Genomic DNA, 26743 nt, shown 5'->3' with positions numbered 1-26743 from the left:
AGGGGTGGTGGGTTGGCTGACATGGATAATGTGCAGCTGTGGCTGGTTCCTGCTAAGTAGTTAAATAGCTCTAAGGGGGAGGGAAGAGGAACACTAGAGGAAGAGAAACCCAGAAGAAGCAGAATAGAAAGAGTGCACCCTGGATGTAGGAGAGACAAGGAGGGGTGCCCCAGATGAGGAGAGGCTGTCTGGAAGAGGTGCTCAGATGAAGAGAGAATCCAGACACAGCAGAGAGAAGAAGCAGGGTGGATTGGCCTGAAGAGGCTGAAGAAACAGCACAGACAGTAGATGAACTTTTGAAACCTTGAGGGGATTTGGTGGCTGTGTCAGGGCAAGGCACAAGAACTACTTATTGAAGTTAACCTGGTATGGGATGGTAAAAACCTTGTTGCAGTTGGCTAGTTTGGGTAGTGCTGTGATAGTACTAGGTACCCACATCGACGAAGAGAGCTTGCAGTTCTGCTACAATTCTAAATCCTTCAGTCAAGTAGCAAATCTGTGACTGACTGCACCAGCTTTGAAGCCTGTTTATCACACTTAACAGAACGGCCAGTTCTGTAAACGTTATTTCCAGCTTACTGATGTAAGCAAACTTAATCACAATCAAGTACTAGGTAATTACACTGAAGCATAATCTGATGAGAACATGGTATTTTTTGTTATTTTTCTATATTGCTGATCTCTTAAGTGTGTCAGCTAGATCATTCACATGAATTGTTGTCACTGCAGCAAGAAAACAGAATTAGACCTACTGTAAAACAAGAAGTTTATTTTCTCAAAAAATTTAAGACTACAGTAATGGAACCACTTTCTCAAGCCAAAAATAAAAAGGTTATAAAGACCTTTTAAATTTACTAGCACAAACCATGTTACCAGACACAGAATTTGATTCCGATGAAAACAAAATCAAAGAAATCAGGCATAGATGTTTGAACACTAGTGCAATTTGTAACAGTATTACTATAAAAGCAGTTGACTTTTTCATTTTGTAATAGCTTCAAGTCAAGACAGGATGATTAAAGCTGATATCTAGAGAAAGCTGAGCAGCTGTGTATTTCTTAACAGTGAAAACTGGACAAAATTAACAGCCAATAGTCGCTGCTTTGCAAACTGTACTGCACATAGCTTTGCAAGGTTACTTCACTAACAAAACTTCCCTTTTCAGTTCAAAATTAGCTTCAGCAAAGTTATTTTGCACAACCATCACAGCAAGCTCCTCAGATATCAAACCACACTGATAATTAGATTTCTGTACCACAAAACTTTCCAGTGCCAGTGGTTTTTGAAGGCTTGTTTGGAGAACAGAAACATCCTGCCAGCTGTAGTCCTGACAGGGCACCTGCAAATGGAATCAGCTGCCTGTTCCCCCACGATTTGCTTTAACCAAGGCTCCTCGGGCTGTTCCTCAAAACGGTTAACAGAGACCGGGACCAAGTTGCTGCTGCGATGGGGAAAAATTACCTTAAAATAAAAAGCCTCAGCCAGAACCGCTTGGGGCAACGCTGACCACCTCACAACCCAGACCGGCCGGCAGCCGCGCTCCTCAGCCGCTCGCCCGCCTCCATGCGCCCACCCCAATAGGGAGGAGGCCCCGCCCAGCGATGACGCACTCGTCGGCCGCTCGATCGTCCCACCCCCTTCTCCCCTCCCGGCTGCCGGGGACGGGCGGGGCCCCGCCGTGCGCAGGCGCAGTTCGCTGCGCGGCGGCGGCAGCGCGACTCTTTCACTTACGTCAAAAGAATTTACGGCACTGCTAGCGGCCGTGGTTGCTGTGGAGAGGCTCTCCGTGTCCCTCTGCAGCACCAGTCTCACCGCCCCGCCGAGTCGTGGGCCTGCCGGCGGGTGAGAGGGCCGCAGGAGGGTCGCCGCTTCCCCGGGGGGCGGTTGAGGTATAGCCGGGGCCGGTCTGGCCCTGCCGGTGGGGCGCCTCCGGGCACGGGCGCTGTGGCGCGGCGTGCGTGCGGGGCCCGGAGGGGAGAGGGGTGTCTCCGCCTGCGCACCGGCAGGGGAGCGGGTCGTCGTTGGGGGCTCTCGTGTTAAAGCGGTGAATGCTGGGTTTTCTTATCCTGGCACCGTTTCCTTCAGCGAGCGTAGCGCGAATCTTACGACGCGTTTAAATTCAGTGTGCGGGAAAAACGTGTGCAAGTTGGGGGGGGGGGGGCGGGGCACAGAGCTCCGTCTGCTCTCTACTAAGGGTGCCTGAGTAACCGGGTGATGCCATGTCAGTCAGCTAACGCTGCTCTCTCTGTCTCAGCCTGCTGACCAGGTGCTTTTTATTGCTTTCCAAGGTTACATCCAGCAAACTCTACTTCTCAAATCATGGAGGCAGAACAGATTATGGAGGGACAGCCACAGGTATTGCAAGAAATGTTTTATGTGCATAATGCTAAGTGCATAAAAAGAGTATTTTCACTTTGCTGACTGTGTGTTATTTTACAGGTTCCAGAAAATCCCCATTCTGAATACGGCCTCACTGAAAACGTAGAGGTAACAAAGGTTTGGTTGTTGTAAAGTACAGTGAAAGTCACATTCCTGATCAAGGAGAAAGGTGTTGAGTCTTGAGTCTAACTTCAGCTAATGTCATGTTCCCAAGAAAGTCTGACGGAAACTGAGCAAGCAGATAGTAGTCCCTTGAATAACTGGCTGTTAATGTATTTTTTGTAGCCTTGCTTCCGTTGTACTATATGGTACTGAGGTAAATAACAAACCCTTTAATGAGATGGGTTTTTTTGGACATACCCTGTGATTGTTACCTATTCTATTGCTATCTATTACATATATCTATGTAACATATTATGCCACAAAAGTCCAGCCAGACTTTTATTACAGGAAGGGAAGAGTAGGACTTGGTGGCCTTTCTGAAGAAGTATTGAGGGAAGGGGTTTGTTTCATATTCTTGTCAATAGAAATACTGGATCGGAGTAATCCAAGGTATCTGATTACTTGTGCTAAGAAAGAATAGCCACAATCCATTCTCTCCACTGTTGGTAACAGTGTGGGTTAGAATAACAACTCTGAAGGCCTTTCTTTGATAAGGAGTAAAATAAACGTCATAGTCTCCCTCCATTACAAGCTCCTACTCTATGCTAAATTTTTTCAGAAACTTTTCTTAAATGTCTTTTGTGACTCATCTCCCTAATAAGTGTTTGTCTGTATGCCTCAGCTTCCACTACAGAACCATAACCCATTGGATATGTTGGTCGTGTACCGGTAGATTCATATATGTTGCGTTGAGTATGTTTGGTTTGCTGGCTGTGGTAGGGTATCCTTTTTTAGCTATGGTTAATGGTGTAATATGATTCAGCACTTTCTGACCAGAAGGCACCTGGCAGCATTTTGCATACATTTTCTTTAAAGTGTCCATCTATACTTTAATAGAGCACAGTCTCAAATTGCTTAACTTTAGCAGAGTTCCCTTTGTCAGACTTCACCTGAATTTCTTGTGCTTTTACCATTTTTTGTTTGTTAAAAGTGTGTGCATACAGGAACCATTTAATTAAGACAGCCCTTGTTAGTAGTCATTCATGTCTCAGTGGTGTAGAAGCTAAATCTGTGAATGCAAAAGTAGAAATAAAACCAATAGAGATTGAGTGTCACCTGTTTTAGGAAACTTAGGACTCCCTAACTTTGTTTCCCCAAAGCGTAAGAGTTTAACAGAACGCTCCTCAAGATTGAGTTTTTGTGCGAGGAAAAATACACACTTAAATTTTCTTCAAAGATTTAAAGAAGTTATTGCCAGTGGATTGTGAAGAGATGGGTACTTTGTTTGCACTAACACTTCAGAGTAGATGTGGCTGCTATTACCAATGTTGATTCACTTGTTTTCTACTTCAGAGGATAGTAGAAAATGAGAAAATAAATGCAGAGAAAACATCAAAGCAGAAAGTGGATCTTCAGTCATTACCCACACGTGCCTACTTGGATCAGACAGTTGTACCTATCTTGCTACAGGGACTTGCTGTTCTTGCAAAAGAAAGGTGAGATGCTTCATTGTTCCTTTTTGTATGAAAAAGGTAGGTCTCAAACTTGGGTGGTGCGTCACCTTTTCAGACCTTGCACACCAGACATAGTTTTGCTAGTTTGCTGGTTGTAAGAAAGTCATCATAACAGGTTTACAAACTTACGAATTGCTGTGATTGACCGTGTAGGATGTGCTCCTCATGGAGGTGCATGTGGCATAACAGTTCATTGAATATGATCCTCCAGTGAGGAGGTTTTGGAGGGGGAAAAATGTATTTTTGCATTAATTTTATCACATAGTTCACCGTATAGCAGCAAGGCAAGAAGCTGTTCTAGTTTTGAACACAAGATTTTTGTAGTGTGGAATTATGGAGGGTTCCGCTTGTCATTTAAAAATCGAGCCTGATGTGTCTTTGTCAGAGATTAAAACACTTTCTAAGGGATGAAGCTGACCCTGCACTATCAGTAAACTGATAGTTTATCGTTTGAGTAAAGATTATGCTGTTAAGATGCCCCCAGTCTCTTATTAGTCAATGTAGAAGGTTATTTTTCAGTAATAGCAAACAATTATTCATCTTACCTGAATTAATTTCTAGCCTTTTGGTGTATCCGAACTATTGGCGAGTCATACTGCATGTAACTGTTTCCCAGTTTTGCTGAAATAACATTCTCAAAAGCTGGTATGGATGACCGTAATCACATCAGGGTACCTACAGCCAGAACAGCGATCAACAGCATCTTAACCTCAAAAGGAGCTGTGAGTTTGAACTGCATTGTACAGACAGCTAATAAGGCAAAAGAGCACCCAGGAAGGTACACCCCGTGTGTGCACCTGAGCAGTGTGAGATCTTCAGTTGGCATCTGTGGGAGTTCTGCTGCAGACTGAATGTAAAACGCAGCCTGAGGTGGAAACCTCACACCTAAGAATCTGGGTACCTGTGTTACGGCCAAACGTTTGTTTTGGGGTGGGGTTTTCATCTTTCTTCATTATGGAAGGAGCTGTTCTTTATGGGGAGTCGTTCCCCAACCTCTTCTATCAATGTGACATACAGGGGAAAAAACTATCAAACTGCCGAGGTCAAATTGGCTGTTCAGTTGAGCATATCCAAACCTCAGGGGTGAAAAAGCTGAACTACCAGCTTCGTCTGCTTCAAATTGAACTGGAAAGTAACTAATGGATGCCGATTTCTTCTTCTAAGCAATACAGAGATGTCCAGGGAACAGCCCAGTACATCTGATGACTATGCCTGGAATTCAGTAGAAATTATCATCCAGGATAGTGAGCATACAGATAAATGACCTATTTGGGAGGAGTCAACACAACTTATGTCAGGTCTTGTAAGTTTCTTGGAGTTCATTGAAGAGGTCAGCAAGCACATGTGAACAGGAGTCTGTTTAAATTTCTAAAAGGTTTCTGGCACAGTCATTCACTAAAAGCTTTTAAAGAGAGTTAGTTGCTGTGGGATTAAAGGATAAGGAACTGACTGGAAGATGCAAGATAGGGGGTAGAAGTAAATGGTAAAGTTTCATGGTGAAATGAGCTCAACACCACAATCCTGGAAGAAGTGGCTGACACAATCTGTCAATGATACAGAGTTTTACAGAATAGGTTGGGATTTTTTGTGTGTATTTTTCTATTTGGTTGGGGTTTTTTAAGTTGATTGCAAATAATTGCACAGGAACTTCACTAACTCTATGTGAAACTACGGAAGACTGCTATGAAAAGTTGAAACTGTGACAAAAAGTGGAAGACTGAATACCCATAAAGAGAAAATTATGTACCTAGGAGGGTAATAAATACCCTAATGCTAGTGACAAAGTGATATTCAGAGTTGACAATTACCCTTGTGAAAAAGTATCTTTAAACCATTAAATGTATATGTCAGTGCATTGCTCAATCAAAAATAAATTCTGAACGTTAGGACTTAGAAATTGAAGGGGTAAACCCAAGCGTAACATACAAGAACATTGTAAATTTAAATTATCTTTTAATATTGTCTGTAATTCCAATTCCCCTGTATTCTGGTAGAATATGGAAAAAGTTAAAAGAGTGCCAAGGCAGTCAGAAATATGAAACGCTATCTGTATATGGAGTGACTGAATAGATGATACCTAGAAAGGAGACTTCTGTGAAAGAGTATATTAGGAATATCTTAAATCACAAATAGCATAGAGATGATGATGGGATGGATTGTTTATTATCTCTTCTGATGCAGTAAGTGAAGCAGGTAGATAATTCATAATAAACAAAAGGAAGTGATCCTTCACAGGTCACATAATGAAGCTGTATCATTTTTTGCCTCGGGTGGAGGATGTTAACACTTTATTTGGGCTTAAGGGGCAACTAACTGGTGAAAGTTGTAGAGGAATCCACCCAGGACTATTAAAGGTGCTAGCTCAGAAATATGTATGTGCTTGGGAGCCAAAAGGATGGTCCAGAGAAGTATCTCTACAGACTTGCTCCATTTTTCTTAATGCTCTTTATAGGCATATTTGCTCACTGCCAGACCTTTGGTCTGACTCAGCGTGAAATAAGTAAGCTTGTCGTTTATATTGCAGACAGCATGCAGATTAGCAGGATTCATGCACTGTAGCTGGAGGAGCTCTTTTTTAAAAAAACCCAAACACTTGTGGACTAAGGCTGGTGATCCAAAGTGTTTATTATTGACTACTTGCAGGTTACCCCAATTCTCAAACTTGGAAGTTTTTGTGTAAGTTTTGTTGTGTTAATATCAGTTGTCAGAAACCATGAAAACAGCTCCATTAATTTTTACTTTATATAGCATGAGTTAAAGGTATAGGCAAATGCATGTAACTTCCAATGATGTACATAGAGTATTTATGCTTACAGACTATACCTTAGTTCTAGGTATGTAACTGTTCTAGCAGTTTAGTAACATAGAACCAACATGGCCTAAGACCCCTCACTAAAAACTGTCTCATCAGACAAACTGGAAATTTACAGGGTAACCCTAGGTAGTTGGTCATCTCTGAATCAATGCTTCTAAGTGTTTGGGAGGAGTTACGTTGCTTTTAAGGGAAGGTGATTAGTTCTTCAACTACCTCATTTCATAGAATAAAAAATAATTGCTTTTGATTTACTTTTTTTCTTTACAGACCGCCAAATCCCATTGAATTTCTAGCAGCATATCTTTTAAAAAACAAGTCACAATTTGAGGACCGAAATTAACTCCGTAAAAATGAGGACGGTTTGGCTGCTAGACTGAAATGCTCATTTGCCGTCATTTGTTTTCTGCTGTAAAAATCCTTCGGAACCATGATGTTGTCTTTCTTAATCGCATAGTTTGCTTTACATTTTGAGTTATTTAATAAAGAAGACTTTACATTTAATTTGTTCACTTGTTTTAAACTAGCTGTTAAAGAGACTTTCAAAATAAAAGTACTGAAACTCCACTGCTGGGTGGAAGTGAATAATTCCATGGGGCTACATCACCTGAACACATGGAACAAAGGGGAACAATTTGTTATGGGAATCACATGAGAAATTTGATTTCATATAGCACCCTCCACCTGCAACATGCCTAAACAGAAAGCAAACAAATTTAAGACCAGTTAGAATTTAATTTGAGGAAGTACTGATTGATTAGAGAAGAGAACTTTCTTCAGAACACCAGGAAATGGGCTTAGTTAAAACAATTCGATTCAGCAGCTGCACAGATCACCTGCAGACAGTGTCCAGAGTTTCAGACATTTACATTAATGAGGTGTGCTATGCAGCATTTATCATTGATCTCCTGACTGGTGGGCTGGATTTAACTGAAACACCGAATAAAGTTTGAAGTGATTTACAAAGGTTCTGTAATTCAGTTCTGTGTGCAGCTACCCCTAGCTGGAGTGTTCTTTCTCTGTCAAAGACTGAATCGTAGAATATCTCAAGTTGGAATGCACCCATAAAGATCATCAAATCCAACTCCCTGCTCCTTGCAGGACTACCTGAAACTAGCCACATGACTCAGTTGTGTCATCCAGATGTTCCTTGACCTCTGACAGGCTTGCTGCTGTGACCACTTCCCTGGGGAGCCCGTTTCCAGCGACCAACCATCCTCTCAATGAAAAGCCTTTTCCTGACGTCCAAGATAATCCTAATCTACCCAGTAAAATACCACGTATTCTGATTTTTTATTTTTTCTCCTTGGGTCTACCAACACTTTTTTTGTTTGTTTTCCCCATTCTTAACATCTTTGTCAGACCCCTTGATTTTACTTCTGTAATCTCAGTAGCGGTAAAAGCCACAGATCTCAGGGTGCAATATAAGAAGCTGTAAGAGAGACTGGGGATCAGAAGAAAAATAATGAAGACAGTAAACTATGTTGTGAAAAAACACTAGCGAAGTATTGAAGGTCTGGCTTGTAGCTGTAGGACTGGCTTGCTAGGTTATTGGCAACGAGTACAAGGAGTAGACATAGCTCTCAAAATTCCCATTTTTGTTTTCTGTAACTTGGAGCAAGGGGCACAATCAATGTTGTTCACTAGCACTGGATACTGGAATCCAGATTAAGCATAGCCCACTTTTTAATAGACTGGGAGAATGACTGCAATTTTTTTGACGGTGACAGAAACAGTAAACTTGGCTTCCAAGAGTTGCTCAATTAACCAAAATCCTATTATTATTCAAATAAACTTTCATATTGCCATCTTACCATTCTCATCTCCGTTCTGGGTTTCTTAGTTAATTGCTGTAACAAAGCAAGCAGTTAAAAACCTGTAAATTAAATTCTTTGCTGCAAGGGTTGGAGGTTTTTTTCTGTGTGATGTTAAAGGCTGCATAATTTTTTTTGTAATTATTCATAAATTCACAAGACACATGGGACTCTCATTTGACTTGTTCCTGCAATGACTTAAACACCATATTTGCAGTATATTAGGTTGACCATGACACAAGTAATTATTTTCCCTTCATTCTCTGTCATCTAGAGGACTTTGCTATTGTAATCTGTACACTTGGTTTTAACTTATTTTAACATCACTTTTCTTTAATAGCTTACACGGGTGTAAGAATGGCCAGAAGATACATTCTTCAGAGGAAAAAAACTTTTCAATTGTCTGCTAACTTGCAGGGGCTGGAATGAGATCTGGCCATTACTCCTAGTAGGAAGGCTCTCATTATTTTACATATTTCCTAATGTGCTAGGAGGGAAACACTGAATTAGCAAAGTTCCAGAGCTGTAAGACTGGGCAACAAAAAAAAAAAAATGGAAAGAAGCCCGCAAACCCCAAACCAAGCCCAAAAAAATCTATTTTGGAAAATTTACAGAAAGGCTGCCCAGGGAAGTGGCTGAGTCACCATCGCTGGAGGTATTTAATAAACGAGGAGATGTAGCACTAAGGGACATGGTTTAGTGGTGGACTTGGCAGCATCAGTTTTCTGGTTGGACTCCATGATTTTAAGGGTCTCTTCCCACCTAAATGAGTCTATGACTTTATAAAATTGTGGAATGAGATGACTAATTCTATTGCATTGTCGTGAATACCATCTCCATCAAACGCTGACACTTTAAAGAGACTGAAAGGATTTTAACAACAGTGTTTTGACTTTCTGGAATGAGTAATAACATTTAAGTGAAGACGAGACACCATAAAGACTTGGTACTGCTATTTTTATTGCTAAAGTGGCATTCCAAGGTTTCATCCATAGGTGACAACATTGCAAGATTGTTAAGAATTGTTAAGGGGGGGGGGGGGTGGCAGAAATCTGTGCTGCTCCCCAATGTCAGTGTTGACAATTTGTGCAAGACCACATAAAAAGAAGCAGTTCAACTATTAATCTTCCCTGGACAGAGCAATTTTCTTATAATGTATTGTTATACCTGCATTTCAGAATACAGATTTCTCACCTTACAGTAACACCCATCAAGCAGCTGCACAAAACTTGTAAACACACTGGCTTTCCACACAGCTCTTGCATCAACCTAGAATCATAAAGCATCTGTACCTGCCTCAAGGTGAGCTGTCCCTGCCAGCAGCGTGCCACCTACTGAGCTGCTGGTGGCACCGTTTGGTACAAGGTGTCAGCTGCTGTTGTCTTCCCACCTAAGCTAGTTCCAGAGAAGGAAAAAGCCAGGTTCACAAGGTGATGATGTTAGAAGATTTACTACAGCAGCTTTTGCGGGCAGCTTCCTCCAAAAAAGTAAGTTGAAATGTTGCTAGCAGCAGTGAAATCACCAGTTCTAAGAAACAAATTTTAGTGATTCTTGCAAACCTATGACAAGTCAACAAGAAAAGTGCAACCATATTCCTTTTACTTTTTAAGCTGGCTTCACCAATTGGGATCTGTAATGTGAAGAAGAGAGCAAGTTACTATCTGAATAATCAGATCATATCTGAATAATCCCAATTCTCCAAGTTAGGGAAGGCATGATAAAGTCCAAATTTGCAAAGCATTTACTTGTTTTAAACTCTCCCCGTGACAAAACAATGGAGATTCAGTGATGAGACTCGACAGATGCTTGCTATCGTGGTTTAATCCAGAAAGAAAGAAGTACTATTTTTCCACAGGAAACACCATTGCTGAGGGCTTCAGGATAAATGTATTTAGTTTTGAAGTACAAATCAAAAAACAAGTGATTTTACATTCATAAAAATGAGGAACTTGTCAATAAAATGGAGAATAGATGTAAGGGGCTAAAAATTACTAATAGATGTCAAATAAAAGCTTGAAGAAATAAGTGAAAACGGCAACTTTAGATGTATGACAGGCCACTGCCAAATAGCTGAAGGCTTTCTCTCTTAATTCATGAACAATTGTTTTTCAGTTTTCTCCACACTACCCTAGGTAACTGAGTCAGTATATGCTCCAAAGGGCACTAAGCAGAAAATAAAACGGAATACCTGGCTAACACCACAGCACATCTTCCAAGATGACTATTTTTGATCCAATATCCAGAAGTTACTATTCAGTAACTGTGGAAGAATTATATATGACTCATATGCAGTATTTTGAAGCCTGCCTTTTTAAATGCTTCTACTGAGAATGTTATCTTTTACCTTTAAGGGAACAGTGGCAGAAGAAAAGATTTCCCACTAAAAGCACTTCTGATCAAAGGGTTCTATATCCTCATATTCTGAAGCGGGTTACCACCTAAAAATACAGTTTGACTTGCCTTGCTGAATCTTTTTTTTTTTTTTTTTCATCTCCAGTTTATCACAGACTTTCTCCAGGATCAGTACAGGTCTTTGAGCTACCCATTTTATTTTCTGAAGTGCTGTCACTATTGTAAATGCAGTCTGATCAAAAGAACTCCTCTCTCACCATCAGACTTTCTAGAAATAAAACAGATGCTTTCAAACAAATGCAAAATCTGAATTCTGAAAGATATAAGCAGTTGAAACCAGCAGGTTGAAAACATGAGAAGAATCTCTATGCCTACCACGCTTGATAGAATACAGGTTTTGATTTATTCTTATCATTGTACTAATTACATAACAAACTATTCTTAGCCAAGCCCTAGCTTGTGTTCCCTATTTTATTTCATCGTCAGAATTCATTTTAAGGGTGACTACATAGCCTAGAACACAAAAGTACAGAATGCCAGCTGTTCCAGAAATAGGCATTTTAGCATGATGAAAAAAGTTATCAGCACCGTTTCTGCTAATGTTCCCTTTTCAAATACAGTTTTAAGCGAAGACTTAAGATGTAAATGCTCTGTGAATAATTATGGGGCAGTTTACTGAGAGGAGTATAAATTAATAAATGCTGCTGGATGGTTGAGAAGTATCTCCTAGAAAGCGTATGGCCTTTTTTCTCTGGTGAACACTGTGATATTTACAAGATGGATAATTACCCACTGATAATGTTATTCCATTATACAGGAAGTGGAAATATTTCCCTTGTAGGGGGGGGGGGGGAGAGAGACAGAGAGTTAAGTACAGTAGAAGGAAGGCCTGCTAGGATCAGCAGGTTCCTCAGATGCAGAATGACAGTAGAGAAAAACCTAGAGTAACAGTGAACAGCTTCCTGAGAAGGGAGGAGACAGGAAGATGGTGTGAGAAGATGATAGGAAAGAAGCCAAAATAAACCATATGCAAGATGACAGGAGCGAAAACCAAGAAAGCAAGAGACCTTGAAAGCTGAGCCAGCTGAAGACATGTGCCACCCAAGTTGGGCACAGGATGTTACCCAAGGAAATGCCTGCATGCTAAGGGCACACTAACTGGCAAGTCACTCTTGCCACCATCTGCCTTCATGCTTTTCTTTCAGGTAAGGAACAACCAGCCAACAGACATACATGTGTCCATGCATTGTGTCAATCTCCCCTGCACATCAAAGAAAAAATGACTTAAGTAACAGCTCTGAACAGGTAAGCGCTCCTGTTACTTTTCCCATACAAACAGTCCTTGAAAAAATTACAAAGCAGGAGGATCTCCCAACCTAACCCATGCTTCACAGTGTTCAGCTGAAAGCTCAGCCCAGATCCTCAGCCTGTGGCTAGAACCTTTCCATACCTCCACGTCCTGAGTGCCAGGAAGCCCAGCACCGCCATCTTCTACTTAACTGAAGAGCTGCTTGCTTTTCTGTTTCTGCCTCTCACGTTCACATTATACGGTACTGAGGAAGTGCATCACCAGCCCTTAAACAAAGAAACAAACTGTGATCAGGAGGTGATAGAAGCTTAAAATAGAAGAACCCACAAATCGCTAAACGCTGCTCAGTGGTATTATGTCCGCCTGTGACAGGCAATAAAGGAAAAACCCTACTGTCACCCTTGCCAGTGAAAACAACTGAAATTCCTCCTGTAGTATACTATGGATGACAAACTTGGGCAAGAACAGTATGAAACTGAGAAGGAAGTCCTCCAGCTTCACTGGGCTCTGGAATGACAGTGCTGGCTGCTAACAGAGGACAGAGATTCACTGGAATACAGGCATATGCCACAATCTAAGGATTAGCAAAGAAGCTTGTGCTTTCTGTGACACTTAGCTGCAGTTGTTCTTCTGCATCTATATGGATCCTACATTCACAATACATAAAGTAAAAACTTCATCCTAATCTACCTGATCTAGGTGAGAAAAAACTACACACAAGTAAAGAACGGTTAATGATGAAAGCAAGGGAGAAGGAAACATAAAAAGGAAGCACAAGGAGAAAAGGGATCCAGCCCAAGAGGTATGCAACAACAAGAAAAGAAATATATTAAAGAAAATTTAAAAGGCAAGCTGAAGAGAAAAACACCACTACATAAAGAAAGGTAGCAAATCCAGAAGAAATACTTACGGTTTTGCTCATTACACTGTCTAGATAACCACTTGGAAGTTCTTATATCTTGTTTTCATCAGAGGGGAAGAGCTTACATGAGATGAAAGCTCTTCCTCTAAATGGTAGAAAGGAATACCAGATAATTAAAAATTTTTTTAACCTCCAGTTCCCCCAAGATGTTCCTTCTAGCAGTCTCCACTAACTGTTCTTGGTGGATTGTGGGACAACGGTGCATCAGAAACTATCTGCTGGCATGACCTTTTTTTGTAAGTACGTAATTGCAACATTTATTTTTCTCTATGAAATTTATCTTCTGCTGCTTTTAAATAACTTTATTGAGGGATTAGTAGTCAGTTCAGGAACTATTCCCAGTACTGAAGTATATGTAAAAGATTTAAGAGTTAGTTATAAATGCTTATCAAAACCACCAATACGTTTAATGTTAAAGCAGTCAGGCAGGATAGTTCTTCCAGTCCAGGCAGCAGTCATAACCCACGTGAACCTTTTTCAACGCACTATTTGCAAAATAACTATGGAATACTGTAAGGACAGCTAGACCAGCGAAGGCTACATAAAATGCCAGACATTTCCTGGGATAGTCAGGTCCCACTTCCCCCTGACAAACTATTACAAATATTATTAATTGGAGACTCCAGTCTTCATTGCCCCTCGACTGCACTGGGAGATGCGTCACGGGTGCAGAGAAGGATCCCCCACGGATAAAAATGACATTGGCCATTTACCTGCAGCACGACTTTTTGATTTTCCAAGACATACTGTGTGCAATGCCTTTGTCCCCCATTTCCTTTGGTTTACTGTTTAATAAAAAAAACACCAAACCAAAACAAAAAAAAACCCACAAAACCCCCAAAAGCTCTGTATTTTGCATTCATTTGTAACTGGCTGGGGGACTTTTCAAAGAATAAAATGCCCTAAAGGGGAGAAGAGGGATGTGTTTCCTACCCTGGCCCACACACTTCCCGCCTCACAGGGCACCAGTCTGCCTTAGCACGTCAATGGCTGCAGCCCCCACGCCTCCCGCCTGGCACCCCTCTCTCCCGGTGGTCTCCCCTCTCTCCCGGTGGTCTCGTACGTCAGCGGCTAAAATTGCTTTTTTCCTCCCCCCCTTTGGTACCGGCCACGCTCCCCTTTCCCCTTCTGCCGTAGGAGCTATTTCGGGCTATGCTTCTCGTCTCCATGGCAGCCGTCCATTCACCAAGCTCACAGAAACATTCGAGGGGCGAGGAAGGACGGAGCTGAGGAGAACCGGGGCCTTCTACACCGAGGCGGCCGCCCGCGCCCGCTGCGCGCCGCGGCACCGACGGCAGCCGGGGTCCAGCCCCCCGGCCCGAAAGGGGGAACGACGCCCCTCAGAGTACGACCCGCTCGCCCAGCCCGTGCCGGGGACCGGGGGACGCGGCCCCGCGGCCTGCACCGCGCTCTCCTCACGGCAAAGGGGCGACCCCCGGCACCGCAGCGCACCTCTTCGCGCGCGGGATCACCACCCCCCTCACCTCCCGCCCCGGCCTGCCAGGCAGGGGCCCGCCGCGCCGCGCCGGAGGGGGGTGTCCGGCAGCCGGCCGCACCCCGGCAGCCCCCCGGCCCGCCGCAGCGGAGGGACAGGGCCCTGTGGGGGGCCCCGGTGCCGCCCGCGCCCCCGCCCCCGCCCGCACCGCACGGGGCGGAGCGCCGCCGGCCGTGCCTCCCCTCATCTGACCTGCGCTCGTAATCTTCCCTTCCACCACGGAGACACAGCCCCGCCAATCAGCGGGGCCAGAAGCGATCGCCACGGCAACGCGGCCGGCCAACCCGCGGGCAGCTCTCCCCGCCGAGCCCCGCCTCCTGCCCCCCACCCCCCCGAGGCGGCGCCGCTCCGTTCCGGGCCTGTCAAAGTCGTGGGCGGGAGCAGCGCGGGCGGGCGGCCAATAGCGGCGAGGCTTTTGCTTTCGTGCCCAATGGGGGAGCGGCGCCCGTGCGGCCCCTAGTCCACGGGAGCCGAGCCGGGCCAAACCCAGTTGCTGCCGCGGCCTCCTTCTCTTCGCGCCCCCCCACCTGCCAGCGCGGAGTTGGCGGCGGCGGCGGCCTCGGGCTTTGTCCCCGCGCCCCCCCTCCGAGCCCCCCCCCGCGGGGCGACCGCCTGCGGCCGAGCCCGGCACCGCGCCGCCGGCCCGCGCCGCCCCGCCCGCCGCCTCCGCGCGCTCCCCTCCCGCTCGCCGCCCGCCCGCCCGCCCGGAGGTGCCGCCGGCAGCGCCGCCTCCGCCCGCGGGGCCCGGGCCGTGCCGGGGGAGGAGGGGGAGCAGCGCCGCCGCCGCGGCCGGGCCCGTCCCCCACCGCCTCCCCCGAACACCATAGGCGGCTCCGGCACCAAGATGTCCAACCGGGTGCTCTGCCGGGAGGCCAGCCACGCCGGCAGCTGGTACACCGCCTCAGGTACCGGCACCGCGGCCCGCAGCGCCGCCGCGGGCGGGGGGCGGGGGCTGAATCAGCATTTTCCGCCGCCGGGGCTGGGGCCGGGGCCGGTACCGAGCTCGGGGAGGGGCCGCCGGCCCCGCCCCCGCTGGCCGGCACATGGCGGCCGGGGCTGGCGGCCCGGTGAGCGGGCGGGGGTCCCCCGGTGGCCGTAGCGCCCGCCTGCCGCCGCTGGCTCCCCCGGCACGGCCTGGCACGGCACGGCGGCTGCGGGGAGTGAGGGCGGCGGGGCTCGGGAGTGCCAGTGTGTGCCCGGTGCCGGCCCCGCCGCCGGGCCGCTGCCCCCCCCCCCGGATGCCAGGGCAGCGGTGGGGGGCGGCCTGCCTGCCGCGCCTGGTCGGGGCGGGAGCCTGCGAGCAGATTCCGGCATTTTGGAGCGATTCTGTGGCTCGGGGGGGGGGTGCCCCCCTTTTTTCTATCCCCCCCGAGGGAGCACAGGCTGGCTGGGGTCCGCGGGTGCGGGGGGGGGGCAGGGAGTAGGGCGGTCCAGGCCCCCCCGATAAGCCCCGGGTGAGCCGCTGTCCTCTCCGGCGCGCTTCCCCCGGCGGCGGGGGGAGACCCCGGGCCGGGCTGGGCTGGCCTCTGCCCCGGGGCTGGCAGAAAAGGGCTGGAGAAAAGACAGGGTGCGCTGGCGGGGGGCTGCCGCTTCCCTCGCCCCCCCAAAATAAAGGCAAATCCCCTTGGTAGCGGCCTGGTGGCACCGGTGTGCGGGAGTGGGGTTTGGTGGGCGGGCGCAGAACCCGGCTGTCCGGGGGGGGGGGGGGTCTGTGAGGAGTGGCCTTTCACTGGCCTGAGGAGCAAAGATCGTGACAAAACTGTAGGTGAGCAAGCCTGGGCAGACAAGGGGCTGTGTATAAGAGTAGCTGGGAGGGAGGGGAGGGATACAATTTGGGAAAAAAAATTAAATAAAAAAATAGATGCGTTCAGGATCCCCCAACTGACATTTTAGAAGAGCTGGATGTGAAAAGTCATACGCTTCTCTTGGCTATAATAAGTGCAGTTTCCCCACTCCGCTGCGAATTAATGAACACGGTATGCAGTAAAAATTGGAAGAAAAGAAATACGGGGAGGAGAGTGGCAGAGGAAGAACCAGAATCGTGAGATAAATAGCTGGGGCTTCAAATGGGCAGGCGGTTCTGAGATAACAATAGCGAGTGATTGTTTTTCTTCAGAGTTTCATGTTCCAAACATAACTGTTGTGTCCTTTACACAACTGGTCTCAAATCTTCATCCAGTGTTGGTAGCTTGCAATGACGGGTTTTCTTCCAATGCTCTAGAAAGGTAGGTAGTAGTCTGTTTACAGAGAGCAAACAAAATCATCTCAGAGGTACAGATTCAAACATGTGCAAACGTTGAAGCTTTGTTGTAATGCTTCTCAGCTTGCTTGGGATATTGATATTTTCATTTATGAATAGGGCAGAAAATGGATTTGCGATGTGGAATAGTTAGATGACCTTACACATAAATCTTGTCATTTGCCTGATACTGGACTTCATACCAAGTTACTGCTGGATGCTTGCAAATAAGAATTTTATTACTTTTTCATAATTAATTTCAGAGGCATAGGTGCTGCCTTCGGATGTTTTCTTTTCTATAAAAATTCAGTGCATAATTTTGTTGCACTACACCTTGTAAGTCTGTGGGACTTGTTTGGCCAGCACTACTTGTCTGTTATAGGTCATCCAAAAGCATGTTGCTCCCATTGCTTTTGGGCAACCCTCTGGGTATGGCTTGTTGAGGCGGTGTGGGATGGTTGCCCAGACACTTACACTGCATGAAAAAACCCAAACTGAATCATGTTGTAACTTGTCAGAAGTACAGTCACCATAAGTTGTTAAATTGTAACTTGCAGTGTCTGTGGTGGGGGTGTGCAGTTGATGTTGCATAGACTGGAGTTTTGGGAAGTATGGGGTTTTTTTTCCTTAAACAAGAAAAGAGTATTATTTATGTCTCTTCTTATAGAACTTATCTTGTGCTGTTTACATAGGGTATGTGAGAGCAGGAAATCTGCGTTCAGCAAGACGGGGACTACCCATTAAGTGTTGCTTGGTGGTTGATTGTTGTGTGCTATTTTGGAGGGTCCATCAAAACTCGAGAGGAAACTAATGGGGACCAAGAGGGTATGTGTTCATTGTAGGCTTAAATCTCCCTGTATTTTAGGCCAAACTTGCACCTCAGCTGCTATTTCAAACTTGTAACATAGGTTTGTTTCCCCAGTCATACTGCCCGAAGAAAATCAGGATTTTACAATGTGGTTTCAACCTTCATAGCTTCAAGTATGGAGCTGGAGCAGGGATTAGTGTTTGAATTGTGATGGCTTTTCAGCATGTTCCCGCGATTCTCTGGGGATTGTGTTGTCAAGGCCTCCTACCTACTTTCTTCATGCTTACTGTCTCGGCCCAGAAGCGATTTACTGGGTTATATATAAACTGGTTAGCATTTAAGCTTCCCATTTCCTGAAAACTGCTCTCTTTCTACAGAGCCGCGTTTGATTACACGGGGCAGGCGGATGCCCTGGAAACCCTCATCCTGCTCCATAGTTAAGATGACCCTGTCAGAAAGAGTAATGAGAAATGGAATTTTTGAAGGATGTGTTCAAAATCATTACACCTGAAAGCACTTTAAAGAGGCTGTGTGAGGATGAGGTTTTTAAGTGGCAGTTTATTCTGAGGTGCCTGGTACCTGAGGGTAAAACATCAACAGAACATCCAGGATGATGCAGGGTGTCCTGGATTGCGGGAGGGGGGGGCGAGGGTTGACTGCAAAAGTAGGGCACCCATTACTATGCTTAAAAAACCCTGCAAGATCTGGCTGTAGAAGTCAGCCCTGGGAAAGAAGGGCCGAAGTCAGCTGAGGAAGAAGACAAAGGATGGATCCAGAACACTGACCAGCTTTTGTGGCCAGAGGGTACCCTTGAACTGGATTAGCTGGATCCTCTGCACTCCAGGAGTGGAAACAGTATCAGAGGTGAAGCCACAGCCAAGTAAGAGGGAGCCACTGCTCTTTGTGAGAGTCGATGTAATGTGCGTCGGAGGGTTTAGAAGAAATGCCACTTCTTGTCTTCAGAGACTGCTCGTTTCTGTGGGGCAGCAATTGCTTCAGTTGAAAGTAGACCCTCGCTCCCCTATTTTCTCCAGCTGTGGGGTGTGCACTGCTGCGGTTCTGCCTTGGAAAATACAAACATGCACTATGTTCTGGTGCAAATACATCACCTAATTGTATGATGTTAATTAACATTTTAGAGCAGGTGACACTGGCTGTGCAGTTACGCATATCCAAGGATGTTCATGTGCTAGAATGTCACACCTAACTATAAATAAACAACTTTGTTGTTACTGGAAGGAAGGTGAGGTCCCAAGCAGGAAGCTCACTGCTTCCTACTCACTTGATGAAGTTGAGAAGGGAGGCAGGGAGAGGAAGATGGGCTTTATGGTGGTGTTAGCATTTCATTTCCCGTGTGTTCTTCATCCAAAATGTGCCGTTGTAAAGAAAAATCTAAAAAGCAAGTTCCTTAAGAAGTTTCTGTGCTTGAGTTCAGTATGAAGAATTTGACCAAAATAATCGTATCTTGTCCTTGGGATTTCTTGGTGTGGGGAACTTCACATTCGTTCCATGTCAGTCTGTGTACCATCTTAATGGATTTTAGATCTGGACCTGTGGAGCATTTGTCTGGCAGCAAACTGATGATGAAGTCTGGTCAGTTGCTCCTCCTCCTACTTAGCCACAGCACTGGATATGGGAAGCTTTACAGCTGAGCTTCCAAACTGAAATAGTGCTGTGACCATTGCTGATAGTAGGCCACTGGTCTAAATAACCTATGTTTTCTCTTACAGACCTTGATCTGTATGTCTGCTTTTAAAAAAGTTAGAACTGGTATGTGGCATGCCACTGCTTCTGTGGACTAGCAGCCTGGTGTGTGATGGCCACTAAAATGCTTGCAAAAAATGAGATAAAAGCATACCATGTAAATAAAAGTATCACCCTGTTGCACTGCTGTCATGTGGATTGTTTAAAAAAAAAAGTAAAGTATCACTGTTGTGTGGTGAAAAATATTACATTCTGATTTATTTTTGGATGAAAGTCCCGCTCCTGCTGGGTTAATTCAACCACCTAATGTCCAGACCTCCTGAGAAATTGATTTTGACCAGCAGGGGGAAGAGGAAGATTAAGGACAACTTGACACAAAAATGGCATAATTTTCCATGATTTTGAATGCAGGACAGATACATTCCTAGATACAAAAGGAGCAGCTGAAATATAACAGGAATGACATGCTGTCCCAAGCACGGACTATTTGCATGACAGGGTGTGGATGCTGTCTCCTGTTTTACTCCTCTGTGTGAGTAGATTCTGTAAGCGCCGGACCGTTCTGTGGGGAGTCAATCCATACATTCCTGAAATGAAAATAAACACTAGTGTATGTGCATCTTTTTTTCCTTTATAGCGTGCCATTACAAGTGAGATGTCACGCATTGGGGCGCCTAACATGGCTTATTCCGTGGCAGCTGGCCCGCCTTGCCTGGCTGCTGGAAGTGCTAATTGAATACTGTACGAGTCTTTATTAAAAGCATTTGATGAGACTTCTTGTTTCAACTTTTCCCCAGTCAGCTGCATGCTGATACAGACAAAATGCAAAGGTTTTTAGTAGGCTATTCCACATCACAGGAGTAAAATCGAATCAGGAGTGTATGTGAATAACAATACTACATGATGTGAAACTTTCCCTGCAAAATGACTTTGTCATTATATTAGGTACGGCTGGTTTCTCTGTTTTCCTTGACCAAGTCACAGTGCTCAGAGGTGTGCTTTGTGGTAGCCTGTGCCAAGTCATTTGAACTAGGAGAACCTTAATTTCCATACGCTTATTGATGAAAATGTGAGTCGGCAGAATAATTGCTGCGTTGACTTGAAAAGGCCATTGCGTTTATTGCCTTCAAAGCTATTTGTTATGATGAACCAAGTAAATGGCCTGTCTGAATGTTCGAGTTTAAAGTTCATAGTACTCTTGAATTCAGAGTTGGATTTCTGCTGCCTTGGCGTGTAAGTGGAAGAACCCCAAAGGAGGTAGGCACTGGCATCTCGTTGCTAGCATTTGTAAGGATTAAGCTTCTGACTTGTTTGGACAAGAAAGGCAAAAACTTCCAAGTAACTGGCTGTCACGGCGGCCAGGGTTGTTCAGACCTTGTCTTTCAGGCTGAGGTCTGCACAGTGGTGTCTAGGTCACTGGAAAGTACAATACTTTGAAGAACTTCTGCAGATGAGAAAAGAAATGAAAAGGCAGTTGTGTGCCATGAATGATCTGTTGAGAAATGATGTTCAGTCAAAGTTGGCCACTACTTTAGCACGTTTGCGGTCTCTCCTACTCCTTTGTAATTCCCAGTAAGACCTGCATTAATGCTTTTGTGCCGAGTACTGATTTTTCTGATGCCAAAACCCACTGTTAATAGCTCCGTGAGGTAGCCAGCTTCAACATGCAATCGCAGTGTGATTCTGCAATAGTACAGCTTTTCTCACTTGCACCTTCTGGGGCTTGGGGCCCTGGAGAGTGGCATGATAGTGTCTGTTTTAATGAATAGTGATGTGATCCCAGCACTTGTGTGCTTGTTGGCGTGAGCTGGAACTTCTTATCAGCACTGTAGAAAGCGTGTGCATTGGTTACAGCTGTTTCTGCTCTGCTCTGATGATGCTGAATACGTGTGATGTGTTCACCAGGCCTGCTGCCCATGGTTTCTGAGGGCAGGCAGTGCTGCTGGGGTGGCTTCCACTGCCCCTTGGGGTGGCTGCATCCTACCTTACAGCAGAAACCCTTCTCTGTAGTGTGTTGGATCTGAGTCTCGGCAGCAGCTGAAGTGGCTGGAAAGGAATAATGTGCGCAATCTTGTGTGTTGTTGGACTATGAATGCAGATGAGGGGTTGAGGAAGATGGTCCCTATATCATAAAAGGGTCTTTTTATGAAAGTGCTTAACTCTGATGTGCCAACAACCCTGGCACATTCCCCAGAATGGGAATAACTCATCACAGCTCATTCATAAATGTAATATACAAGTAATGAATCACTGTGGTGTTTGTAGATCATCATGGACAAATGGATCCAGGAAAAAAAGCAAAAAGCTTGTGAGGGTCACTGAAAGGAGAGAAAGTTTTGACCTGTTCTCTGTTGTAGTGAAAGGAGCTTTCTGCAGTAGGAGGATAATTAATGTACTGATCATGAAATCTTAATGTTGTGACATTAGCTGGAGCGTTGCAAATACAGCTATTAACTTAAATTCTTACCTTGCAATCTGTGAACAACTAATCGTAGTGTCTTGTAAATTTATAAAGCATTTGCTTTGCAGTTTTAAATACTAAATGCCATGTTTCTCTCCCTTTGGTCTTCTAGCTTTTTTAGATGTTTTATGGGGAAAGTAGATGTGTCATTGCTAGCTCTTTTATGAATTAACCATGGAACACAGTATTAATACGCAGACTGTATTATTTAACATTGTATACTTCAAAAGTATACTGGAATAATTTAAAACACAATTTGCAGGCTATTATTTCTAGCTGAGTCACTTAAATACAGTCAGAATCAAGATATTCCAAGTAAAGAACGTAGATTCAACTTTTACTGTACAACTAGAACTGAAAAAGAGCTTTACATTTGATGCAGTCCTGATGTTATTAAAACAGGCCTGCAAGTATCACTTAGTGAATACTTTCACAAATTCAGATTACATTTAGCATGTATTAGAGCCAAAAATCACTTTTCTCAAAGCTATAAAATAGACGGTCATTTGTTTGGATCTCTGAGTGACCTAACTGCCAAGGTATTCTATCAACCAACATGCACCTATGTCATTTATATTCTTAATGAGTGGCATTACAGTTGGATTATTTATTTCTTAATAACTTCCAGTAAAGGAAATTAAAGAGCTAGTTGGATACTGGAAAACTGGGACATGCAAGTGAGAACTGCCACCAAAGAAGATTTCAACATTTCTGTTGTGGCTTCAGTTTTGTTTTCCCCCATTCAAGCATTACGTGCTGTTTTATGGTTGTCTTACAACATGTATAATGTTTATGTAGCATTTGTATAATCTTCATTTCTATCTTAATTTTATTTTTCATGTAGTTTGTGTAAGGTAAATTTCTGCCTTGCTTGTAGGCTGATGCCACTGTTTCATCAGTATTCAGTATTGGAAGAGAGTATACGCTAGCAGTAGAAAATGTGCCCATCAACGTGAGTTGTTGGAAATCACCTTCTGTTCCTGACAAATCCTAGTCTTTGCATAGATAGGCTTGTTCTTTATTCAAGGATTTGGCTTTTGTTGCAGTGAGAAAGAAAGTTGTTTTTTAAAAATTTTTTTCAAGTGGGGTCTGTGTTCTTTAAAATAATCCTTTCTGCAATTTTAACTAAGAAGAGAAACTAGTTAGTCCTTTGTCATGTTTCAGATTGGAATTTGACAATTGAATGAAATGTTTTTGACTCGCCTTCAAAGTTGCGGAGAGAGGAGTTCCTTTAGTTCCAGTTATTAAACTAATTGTGTGCCAGCCCCCAAAGTTTCACTGTTACTTACCTGGATTTTTCTGACGCCTTACAAGAATAAAGAGTTATTTACTTGGTACATATGCTATAGTATTTATTAGAAGTGTTTTCAAGGTGTAGGTGTTTTTATCAGTGTGTAAAGGTAATTAGAGGGAATAAGGCTCAGGAAAAATATGTTGGCTCCTGTAGGGTAGGAGACAGGCTTAGACAAATAAAAGCTGTCAGGTAGAAGCGTGAAAGCTGGGGACTGCAGTGCTCCTGTCGTCATGCTCCAGCATTGCTGCAAGTGCTGTACACATGGAACCAGGGGAGACCTGATCAGTTTTCTCTGGTGCTGCTCTGAATTTTGGTGGAGGCTTAGGCTCTTCCAGTAAAAAAAACATTCACTGAGACTGAGGATGCAGAGCAAGCACTGCGTCTCCCCTACCCACATGAAAAGGTAGGTTTTGCACTAGTAATGGTGGCTGCTGGGACCGGAGCAAGTTCCCTTTATGTTGTGTTGACACTTGGCATATAAGCACTTCAGCCTCATCTGAGAGGTGAGCTCAGCTGTGGAAAGAATGTGCTGGTTTGGCTTAACCCACAATGCCCCTTGACAGCTGTAAATTGGGGTGATGAACCTCAGCATGTGAGTACTGGATGCCTTTGTGGTGTTATTCATGGGGTAACGCTGGCAGACAGAATGTAGAAGGATTCCTTCTTACTTGCTGTAGTGCTTTGAGGGGGGATAATGTTAACTGTAAAAATAATTTATCCTTTTAGGCAAGATATTTGAATAAATGTTGCCTCTAGCTGTATCCATAAATTTGTCTGTTAGAGACTTGGCCTGTGCCTGCCATTATTTTTAATTTGGCATAACTTCAGCCGGTTTCCAAAACAAAACAGGATGTGAAATATCCACAGAAAATGTCAGCATTCTTTTGTGACATACCTATATTTATACTTTACTTCATAGAATTGAAATGCAGATCTCAATGTTATGTGCTTCAGTGAAGCTCATATTTTGCTGCCTAATCTGCCTTTAATCAATAAAAGGTCTGATCTTACAGTATTAATGCTAAAGCGTATTGATTGTTGCATCCAGAAGGAAGGCTTTCTGTCCTTCTGTCCCGGTTGCCCTTAAAAACCCGGTGGCCCTCATCCTGCCAGCTTTCTGAAGCTGAGCTTTCCACCTGCAGCTCGGCTCGCAGCAGGGACCTCTCCTGCTTCCCACTGCTGCCAAGGAGGATCCACGCAGGAGGATCCACGCAGGAGGATCCACGGGCGGCACCGCTATTCCTCGCCCATGTGTTTGTCAGCTGAGGAGATGGATATTTGCTGCAGTTATCTCAGTGACTATTTGCAAAGACTTTTTACCGATTTAACTTAATTTACATATGAACTAAACTTGCTTATGGAGCTCTTCGTCAAGAACCTACTCATCTCCTATAATACAATTCCATATGGCAGAGCATATCTACTGTGGTAATGTGGGTTTATTTATATTTTGTATATCCAATTCAAATATTTTGACTTTAGCCTTAAGCATTGCCATGTTTGAGAAACTGGAAGGAAAACTTCACTGAACACAACAAAAAGTTGACGCAAATTGGGTAACAAGAAAATGACAGTTTTAGAATAGCCTCTTTAAAGTATTTGTAAGCATAGGAAGCTGCATGTAGACTGTACTGTCAGGTCACATGGATGCTGTTTGGACTTTTTTTTTCCAATTTTTTTATCCCCCTTTAGCTAAAAGGTCAGGTGGATATGTTGTACTCTCCATTCTCTCTTTCCGTTAATCCTTCGGAGAGAGAGATTTGATTACATGTTTTAATAAAATAGTACAAATAAGTATCAGTTGAAATGGAAACTTACATTAGGTTGAAGTTAATGATTTAAAAAGGCACCTTGTCGTTGCATAAGTGAAGAAATCTGAAAGCAGGTGTGTTACCTGGTCCTTAAGTAAACACTGACAGAAGTTTAATCCCTTGGGTCATACAGATCTGTTGTTTTCCTGCCTCTAGGAAGAAAATATTTGTTGCTTTGTCAGCGCGTGTGTCTCTAATAGCAGACTAAGCAAACATGGGCATCTTACTCTGCTACTGCCCTGTAAGAGCAGAAGTTTTGGCCAGATTTGACCAATCATAGGAAATGATGAAGGATTCTGAACTCTTTAAACTGTTCAGCAAGTTAACCTGATGTGACTTAACCAAAGACAAATCGCATTAACCACCTTCTTAATGAAAACCCCTTGCTAAATACGGGATGGAGGAAGGCCAGGCCCTGTGCCTTCGTGGGGAAGAGTGTCCCCAGGCTGTCTGGCTTTGCTTGGGAGTTTCTGGCCTTTCTGCCATGGTGCTGCCTGCAGACCTTTGAGGAGAAGGGCTCCAGTGGGGCAGAGTCGTGCTTTGTTTAAGTCTCTGGATGGTAGGTGTTTAGGAAAAAAAAAAAAAAAAGCAATAATTTGTCCTCCTGTAGAGCTTCATTCAGAAAGTACTTTATCCTTCCACCCTCTTCGGGAGAATTAGGAAGTCAAATTTTTTTAAGTGATTTGTGTCTTCACTGTTAAGTATATAAAAAATAAAAGTGGTAAGACTGTTACAGAGTACTGTTTTGTTAGTTTCCCAGTAGCTTATGAGGAGGATGGAAATAGAGATCTATTTATTTTTACTTCCCCAACAGCCCCCATTTTCTAAGATGTCATTATCCTTATTGCTATTTCATGTCTCTGCTGCTTGTAATTTGCCCAAGCAACAGAAGCAGCATAACAAAATTGGTGTATGCTTTTTTGACGATTCCATCATTTCACGAAGTCGCTGTGCCTTGCCTTGTTGGAGCGACCAAGGCACTGGAGGTGAGTGTAGGCTTAGGCAAGCGGCGCTGCATAGCCCACCTTCTTCATGTAAGAAGGCAGGGTTCTTTGGAGCCACAGAATTCATCTTTTTTCTTGTGAAACACGTGAACTTTAAGTTTTGTATAAAAATTGGTAGCTTTGACATGCACCACGCACATACACCACCACCATCCCCGCCCCCCCGCCCCGGGTGGAGAAGGCTTTTCGGCTAATCACTGGTGAGTGACTGGATTCTGCACGAGTTGACATCTTTGTTCCAGTTCTCTGTAGTTCTTGTCAACTTTTCGGACAGCTGTCAGCTTGAGATTTGAGCTGTTTGGAACATGGCTGTGACATAGTTTCAGGTATTTAACTTAGTTTTTGCCTTTTCCTGGCAGTTGGTGGGTTTTATACTCCAATGGGGAAGGTGCGGAAATCTACAACGTGCATGGTAGAAACGGCATATTGCACCACACTGTATAGATAAACTCTGCTGACATAGGGTTCTGTCAAAAGTGTAGTGTCAACTGAAGAAAGTGCATCTATTTTTCTCTTCTAATGATATGTTACTTGTAACACTCGCAGCTGAATGAGTTTTACTTGAAAGTCTTCATACTGCTGTTCAGTATGGAGAATGTTGCACTGTATTAGCCAGCCTTGCTTCTTCAGGAATAGCTTTACAGCAAAAGTTCTTTGTGATGGGAAATAACCAAAATGCGGGGGTGGGGGTGGGGTGTTAATGTGGTATTTGTAGAAGGCATT

At 44.3% G+C, this 26743-nt stretch overlaps 2 protein-coding genes and 1 long non-coding RNA gene across 8 annotated transcripts in view; 2 read left to right on the top strand and 1 right to left on the bottom strand.

The window, feature by feature from the left end:
- Window positions 1-1686: 1686 nt before the first annotated feature.
- Window positions 1687-7374, top strand: DPY30 (dpy-30 histone methyltransferase complex regulatory subunit). Of its 4 annotated transcripts, none has more exons than XM_055816471.1 (5): window positions 1687-1842; window positions 2289-2355; window positions 2440-2487; window positions 3835-3977; window positions 4557-4761. In XM_055816471.1, the coding sequence occupies exons 2-5, from the start codon at window positions 2320-2322 to the stop codon at window positions 4618-4620; spliced, it is 291 nt and encodes a 96-aa protein (XP_055672446.1). In that variant the 5' UTR covers window positions 1687-1842; window positions 2289-2319; the 3' UTR covers window positions 4621-4761. The 4 variants fall into 4 exon arrangements, with proteins under 4 accessions (XP_055672446.1, XP_027644239.1, XP_055672445.1 ...); XM_027788438.2 differs by lacking the exon at window positions 4557-4761 and adding an exon at window positions 7078-7374 and having other exon boundaries at window positions 1688-1842; XM_055816470.1 differs by lacking the exon at window positions 4557-4761 and adding an exon at window positions 7078-7374 and having other exon boundaries at window positions 1705-1842; window positions 2255-2355.
- Window positions 7375-9561: 2187 nt separating this feature from the next.
- Window positions 9562-15052, bottom strand: LOC114012513 (uncharacterized). Of its 3 annotated transcripts, none has more exons than XR_008749242.1 (2): window positions 14892-15052; window positions 9562-12548 (listed from the first exon to the last, which is right to left on the bottom strand). It is a non-coding gene; the product is annotated as an uncharacterized LOC114012513 (long non-coding RNA). The 3 variants fall into 3 exon arrangements; XR_003555006.2 differs by lacking the exon at window positions 14892-15052 and adding an exon at window positions 13918-14885; XR_008749241.1 differs by lacking the exon at window positions 14892-15052 and adding an exon at window positions 14689-14885.
- A 134-nt stretch (window positions 15053-15186) lies between these two features.
- The window catches only part of MEMO1 (mediator of cell motility 1), a 28291-nt gene continuing 16734 nt past the window's right edge, over window positions 15187-26743 (top strand). The window contains exon 1 of the mRNA XM_055816469.1: window positions 15187-15604. Coding sequence (XP_055672444.1) covers window positions 15544-15604 — 61 coding nt within the window. The 5' untranslated portion in view covers window positions 15187-15543. The remainder of the gene's footprint in view (window positions 15605-26743) is intronic.

The sequence above is a fragment of the Falco peregrinus genome, chromosome 11 (assembly GCF_023634155.1).
Source record: "Falco peregrinus isolate bFalPer1 chromosome 11, bFalPer1.pri, whole genome shotgun sequence".
Taxonomy (NCBI): Eukaryota; Metazoa; Chordata; class Aves; order Falconiformes; family Falconidae; genus Falco; species Falco peregrinus.
This window is presented reverse-complemented; position numbering and strand designations above follow the sequence as displayed.

What these genes read in the sequence shown, in the direction of transcription:
- DPY30 (XM_027788438.2), top strand. Translation starts at nt 2,320, where the DNA reads ATGGAGGCAGAACAGATTATGGAGGGACAGCCACAG. An exon ending in GCCTCACTGAAAACGTAGAG is followed by an intron (nt 2,488 to 3,834) that starts GTAACAAAGGTT and finishes TTTCTACTTCAG; the next exon opens with AGGATAGTAGAAAATGAGAA. An exon ending in GCTGTTCTTGCAAAAGAAAG is followed by an intron (nt 3,978 to 7,077) that starts GTGAGATGCTTC and finishes TTTTCTTTACAG; the next exon opens with ACCGCCAAATCCCATTGAAT.